Here is a 6,900-nt window from a genome sequence, read left to right as displayed (position 1 = left end):
TTACAGATTTCCACGTCTTTTTCTTCTTTTTTTTTCACTCAAGATCCCTCCATTTTGAGCCGAGTTTCAGATCTACGAGGATCTATCTATAAAAAACATTCCCGCTTATTAAACCCCATTAAAAAAAAAAATTCACTTCAGTTTGAACAGAAATTTTATATTAATTGGACGAACCGGGCCGTGAGGGGAAAAAGAGATGCGCATGAAATCTCGGTGACGTCATATCCGGCAAGCGCCTCAGGCAGAGGGAGTGAACGCGGAAGTGATAAAGCGTTATCGCGCGAGAGACATGGCGGCGCCCTGTTGTTACAGCGACCTCGGCAAGGACGCCAAGGAGCTTTTCACCGAAGGCTTCGACTTCGGTCTGATCCGTCTGGATTGCAGAATGCCGAGCGTGGCGAACGCCGAGTTCAAGCCGAGCGCTTGGTTCGGGCTCGAATCGGGTCGATCCGCCGGTAGTCTGGCGTGTCGGTACACCTGGCCCGAGATGGGCCTGACCGTCCGGGAGCGATGGTCCACCGACGGCACCATGGGCGGTGACGCGACCTTCAGTCGCGTGGCTCAGGGGGTCGACGTCACGGTCGACACGTCCTTCTCTCCCAACACGGGTCGCAAGCTCGCCGTGCTGGGCGCGTCCATCTGTCGACCGTTCGCGCGCGCCGACGCCGCCGTGGAGACCGACTCGCTCAGTACGACCCTGTGTCTGTCGGGAGTGGCTCACCGAGGGAGCTGGTTCGTCGCCGGCTCGGGGAAGCTCGGCGGTCCCACCGGAGGATGCCCCGAGTGGTCCACGAGCCTCGGGTTCAGGGGTCGCGACGCCGAGGTGATCGCTCACGTGGGCGACGAAGGTCGCGTCTCCCTGCTGCTGTCGCATCGTCGGGGTCCGCTGTCCTCGGCCTTCTCCTTCGGTCATGCCCTGCCCGACTTCATCCCGCTGCCGGGCTCATCGCGAGACCCCGAGAAGATCGCGGGGTACGGCGTCCCCAACGACTCCATCTTGGGCTCCGTCGGGGCGATGCAGTGCCCCGTCCCCCAGGTCGGCGTGGCCGCTCGCTACCGCTTCAGCGACGACACGTCCGTCTCCAGCAAGCTGTGTGTCGGCGGCTTCCTCGGGTTCGCTTTCTCGCAGAAGTTGTTCGAAGGTGTCAGGTTGACCCTGTCCAGCCTGATTCACCTGAAACACCTGAACTCGGGGGGTCACAAGGTTGGGATTGGCTTGGATATGGAGGCTTGAAGGAAACGCCATGTTTGTTTATTTGTTTGTTACTGTTGTGTGTAGTTTGGTATTGTACCCCACAACACCACACCCCCCCTCCCCTCCTCGACCTTTTAATCGTACCATCCATTTCACAAGCTTTTGCTCCTCCCCCCCCCCCTGCACACACTTAAAGAAGCGTGCCTGGGGGAAACTGCCATGTTCTGTGTGTTCCTCGGAAACTATCCCCCACCCCCCAAGCATCCTGCTCGTTGCCCCCCCTCCCATCCTGCTCGTTGCCCCCTCCCATCCTGCTCGTTGCCCCCTCCCATCCTGCTCGTTGCCCCCCTCCCATCCTGCTCATCCCCCCCAAGCATCCTGCTCGTTGCCCCCCTCCCATCCTGCTCATCCCCCCCCCCCAAGCATCCTGCTCGTTGCCCCCTCCCATCCTGCTCATCCCCCCAAGCATCCTGCTCGTTGCCCCCTCCCATCCTGCTCGTCCCCCCCCCCCCCCCCAAGCCTGAGCTGTGCATGTGGTGTAGTTCAAGGGAGGTTGAATCGTGGTTGTGGCACTTAGTGAAATGTTCGCATCAATCGAGAGCAAGGTCACCCCCTTGGAATCCTGGTTAATACACTCGGGTTCAGTGATCACTTATGCAAAGCAAGCAACTACAGTTGTAAAAGTACTACGACTACAGAGTAAAACCGACTGCATTTTTATTTTATAATTTAACCGAACCGTTTCAGTGGACGTTGGCAGCCGATGCATATTGTTTTCAAAGGATTATAAAAGGCAAGAATCATGTATTGGAATCACAAACCCCGATTGATTGATGGCATTAATACACGCCGTGTGTGTTGAGGGGGCTTCGTTCATTGGGAAATAAAAAAATATACATGTGCAAGCACGTCATTCATCGCTTCGATGTCCCCCCCCCCCTCCCTTCGAATCCCCGGGTTGGGGGATTCTGATTTCCTATTTGTCCAAATATGCAATCAATAAAGGTTGGATGTTATGGGCACTTTTCATGAAGATGATTCCTTACTTATGGGACAATACAGCCATGAGGTAAGGACTGCTGAAACTGCTTAAACCTAGAGGGACACTCGGTGGAGCACGTACCTCCGCCACGTAATGCCTGATCCACGAGAACGTATCGGTTCCAATACATTTTTGAAGTATCGTGCCATACAGTACTATATCGTTTTTTGGTCCTATCTCCCAATGGTGAAGAATCAGTTAAAACTGGAGTAATTCGACCGCGCAGTCGAAGGGTATGCCTCTGCTCTCCCGCACACACTTGAGTATCGACATATTTGACCCTTCCCCTTTATCATATCTGGCCCAAAATCTAATCGGTTAATTGTCTTACTTTACCTTTTTACCAAGTTTGATGAAATTCTACAGTTTGCTTCTTGAGTTATCGCGTAAACGAAAATCCGGATGGATGGACAACCCGGAAACCTAATTCCTCCGCACCAAGGGTGCCTTGGTGCGGAGGCATAAAAATTAAACAATCATCAGATCTGGGTCCGAATAGTCACCAAAATTCCAATCAATCGGTCGTCGTCACACACCCGTCCCCACCAAGTTTTGTCCGAATCCGTGCACGGAGACAGTGCGACATATCATTTTTGGCCCCATCTCTCAATGGTGAATAATCACTTCAATTCTAGTCGTCGGATCTGGATCTTCACCACAACCTTATCTGTTCATCCTTGTCGCACACTAAACCAACCCACCAAATTTCATCCAGATCGCTCTACAACTTTTTGAAATGTCTTGCACACAGAGAGGGGTGAAAACAAAACTAATGTATATGTAAAAAAAAAAAATTGGTTTGTGAAACAGCAACATGTTTTTTTTTTTATTTTTCGATCCTCGTGGAGGATCTCCAAGTCTTACTCACGTTGTTGTTCTTCATCTTCTTCTTGTGGACTTTTTGGTTTCACAGCCCACAGTTTTCATCGAAACTTCCTGAAACTTGGCGTATATATGTAAAAAATACTCTGCGCAGACAGTAACCATCTCCGGTTTTGAAAATTCCTCTTCGAAAAAAAGTTATGACGTCAAAATATCTCCGCTAATGGAAATGGCCTAAAAAATTATCTCAAACTAGGCAAGCTTTTTGAATTCTGTTTGCGGGAATCTAACAGGGCATTAGCGGAGATGAATTACCGCACATACGATACATCACATCAATTTTTATGACGTCATTCCTATTTTTTGACTTTTTGTTTCACAACCCAGAGTTTTCATCGGATCTTCGTGAAACTTGCCATGTACAGTGGGGAGAACAAGTATTTGATACACTGCCGATTTTGCAGGTTTTCCCACTTAAAAAGCACGTAGAAGTCTGTAATTTTTATCATAGGTACACTTCAACTGTGAAAGACGGAATCTAAAATATAAATCCTGAAAATAACATTGTATGATTTTTTTAAATAATTAACTTGCATTTTATTGCATGAAATAAGTATTTGATCACCTACCAACCAGTAAGAATTCCGGCTCTCACAGACCTGTTAGTTTTGGTTTCAAGTTGCCCTCCCATTCTCCACTCATTACCTGTATTAACTGCACCTGTTTGAACTCGTTATCTGCATAAAAGACAGCTGTCCACACTCAATCAATCAGACTCCAACCTCTCAACAATGGGCAAGACCAGAGAGCTGTCTAAGGACATCAGGGACAAAATTGTAGACTTGCACAAGGCTGGGATGGGCTACAGGACAATAGGCAAGCAGCTTGGTGAGAAGGCAACAACTGTTGGCACAATTATTAGAAAATGGAAGAAGTTCAAGATAACAGTCAATCTCCCTCGGTCTGGGGCTCCATGCAAGACCTCACCTCGTGGAGCCTCAATGATCATGAGAAAGGTGAGGGATCAGCCCAGAACGACACGGCAGGACCTGGTCAATGACTTGAAGAGAGCTGGGACCACAGTATCAAAGAAAACCAGAAGTAACACACCATTGGATTAAAATCCTGCAGCACACGCAAGGTCCCTCTGCTCAAGCCGGTGCATGTCCAGGCCCGTCTGAAGTTTGCCAATGACCATCTGGATGATCCAGAGGAGGAATGGGAGAAGGTCATGTGGTCTGATGAGACCAAAATAGAGCTTTTTGGGTTAAACTCCACTCGCCGTGTTTGGAGGAAGAAGAAGGATGAATTCAACCCCAAGAACACCATCCCAACCGTGAAGCATGGAGGTGGAAACATCATTCTTTGGGGATGCTTTTCTGCAAAGGGGGACAGGACAACTGCACCGTATTGAGGGGAGGATGGATGGGGCCATGTATCGCGAGATCTTGGCCAACAACCTCCTTCGCTCAACAAGAGCATTGAAGATGGGGCGTGGCTGGGTCTTCCAGCATGACAACGACCCGAAACACAGCCAGGGCAACTAAGGAGTGGCTCCGTAAGAAGCATCTCAAGGTCCTGGAGTGGCCTCGCCAGTCTCCAGACCTGAACCCAATAGAAAATCTTTGGAGGGAGCTGAAAGTCTGTGTTGCCCAGCGACAGCCCCGAAACCTGAAGGATCTGGAGAAGATCTGTATGGAGGAGTAGGCCAAAATCCTTGCTGAAGTCTGTGCAAACCTGGTTAAGAACTACAGGAAACGTCTGATCTCTGTGATTGCAAACAAAGGTTTCTGTACCAAATATTAAGTTCTGTTTTTCTGATGTATCAAATACTTATTTCATGCAATAAAATGCAAATTAATTATTTAAAATCATACAATGTTATTTTTCAGGATTTTTGTTTTAAATTCCGTCTTTCACAGTTGAAGTGTACCTATGATAAAAATTACACACCTCTACGTGCTTTGTAAGTGGGAAAACCTGTAAAATCGGCTGTGTATCAAATACTTGTTCTCCCCACTCACTGTATATACAGAAAGCCCACGCGCAGGCAGTAACCATCTCCGATTTCGGAAATTCTTCCGAGAAAAAAAGATAACGTCATATCGCCGCTAATGGAAATCGCCTATACCATTATCTCTGAAACTTGGCAAGCTGTTTGAATTTTGTTTGCGGGAATCAAGCCGGGCATTAGCACAGATAATTTATCGCAAACCTGATACATCACAATGACGTCATAATTAAGAGGATGAAGATGTCAGCTCATTTGAGCTTGTTTAGTGCACATTTTAATATTGACGGTCACATGCAGGTGCTTGCATTTTGTTATTTAACATGTGTCCCCTTGGCCACATCTATTGGTAGTTTTGAATAGATGTCACAATAAGGGACTTTCAAAATGACGTAATCTGCCACTGAGTGTGCAGAAACCCCTCGGAAGTGATCGGGGGGGGGGGGGGGATGTGAATTTCCATTGTGTGTGTGCGTGGTGAGGGTTGTTACCTAAAATGGCTCTGAAAGTTTCTAAAAATAAGCCAAAAATACTTGTAAGAGTACCAGAGAGAAAGCTGGGGTGTGCCTCTGCACAACGGAAGAGCTATCTGGTTTGGGCGATTCTCAATCCCGATGTGAAGGACATATCTGGGGCTTGTAAATGCACAGGGTAAGCTTAAAATGAGGATATCCTGTAAATATTTCCAAGTGTTTGTACGTGATTCTTGCACGGCTGAACCGCAGCACCTAAAGTCCCCAAATTTTGGGTGTCGGTACTTCAGAATCTGGGCAAGGTTTTTAGCTACCGCACAGCCTTGATGTTCGTTTTGAGGCCAACAAAGTGTATATTAGGATGTGTGGCCAGGCAGTGCTCCCGCCGGCCCCCAGGGAAAAAAAAATTAACCATGACGCTACCAATTCGCATCTTTTCAATGTCCAACACGTGCCAAACCTGCCTCCAGGAAAAGCTCAGTCGGGCAGCACTGGGTATCAACTGGTAGTTCACCATGAGGCAAAAAGGTGTGTGTGTGTGTGTGTGTGTGTGTGTGTGTGTGTGTGTGTGTGATTGAATTGTTTGGAACAGAAAATGAAAAAAACCAAAACGCTGTGTGTGGCCCACACTCCAGGGATTGTACGTTTCATCAATTAAGATGAGTACTTGACTTTTGGGGAAACCGAAGCGAGAATTCATTTGTAAAGATATACGTGCACACAAAATAATTTAATACAAAACTAATTAAATAATGCAAATTAAAAAGAGAACATGGGTTATACGAGCTGAGATTTTTCAATGTTATTTTAATTTTTAACAGGGACAATGGTATTTACAGTTTTTTAGATCCTCGTGGAAGATCTTCAAGTGTTACTCACGTTGTTGTTCTTCATCTTCTTCTTGTGTACTTCTTTGTTTCACAGCCCACAGTTTTCATCGAAACTTCCTGAAACTTGGCATGTATATGTGAAAATACCCTGCGCAGACAGTAACCATCTCCGATTTTGAAAATTCCTCCAAGAAAAAAAAGTTATGACGTCAAAATATCTCCGCTAATGGAAATCGCCTAAAAAATTATCTCCGAAACTCGGCAAGTTTTTTGAATTCTGTTTGCGGGAATCGAACACGACATTAGCAGAGATGAATTACCGCACATACGATACATCACTATGACGTCATATCAATTTTTATGACGTCATTCCTATTTTTTGACTTTCTGTTTCACAACCCAGAGTTTTCATCGGATCTTCGTGAAACTTGCCATGTATATGCAGAAAGCCCACGCGCAGGCAGGAACCATCTCCGATTTTGGAAATTCTTCCGAGAAAAGAAGTTGGAAATAATATCGCCGCTAAT

The 6,900-nt window shown here is 47.0% G+C and overlaps 1 protein-coding gene across 1 annotated transcript; it reads left to right on the top strand.

Annotated features, from left to right (window-relative positions):
- The first annotated feature begins 227 nt into the window (after positions 1-227).
- Positions 228-1,384, top strand: LOC147024212 (non-selective voltage-gated ion channel VDAC2-like). Its single transcript, XM_085883887.1, has one exon. The coding sequence runs from the start codon at positions 290-292 to the stop codon at positions 1,232-1,234; it is 945 nt and encodes a 314-aa protein (XP_085740013.1). The 5' UTR covers positions 228-289; the 3' UTR covers positions 1,235-1,384.
- Positions 1,385-6,900: the final 5,516 nt, after the last annotated feature.

The sequence above is a fragment of the Eptatretus burgeri genome, chromosome 6 (assembly GCF_056783735.1).
Source record: "Eptatretus burgeri isolate ZD-2024b chromosome 6, Ebu_testis_v1, whole genome shotgun sequence".
In the NCBI taxonomy this organism is placed as follows: Eukaryota; Metazoa; Chordata; class Myxini; order Myxiniformes; family Myxinidae; genus Eptatretus; species Eptatretus burgeri.
This window is presented reverse-complemented; position numbering and strand designations above follow the sequence as displayed.

Bases quoted from the DNA above. Each gene is read 5' to 3' on its own strand.
- LOC147024212 (XM_085883887.1), top strand. From the start codon at position 290: ATGGCGGCGCCCTGTTGTTACAGCGACCTCGGCAAGGACGCCAAGGAG.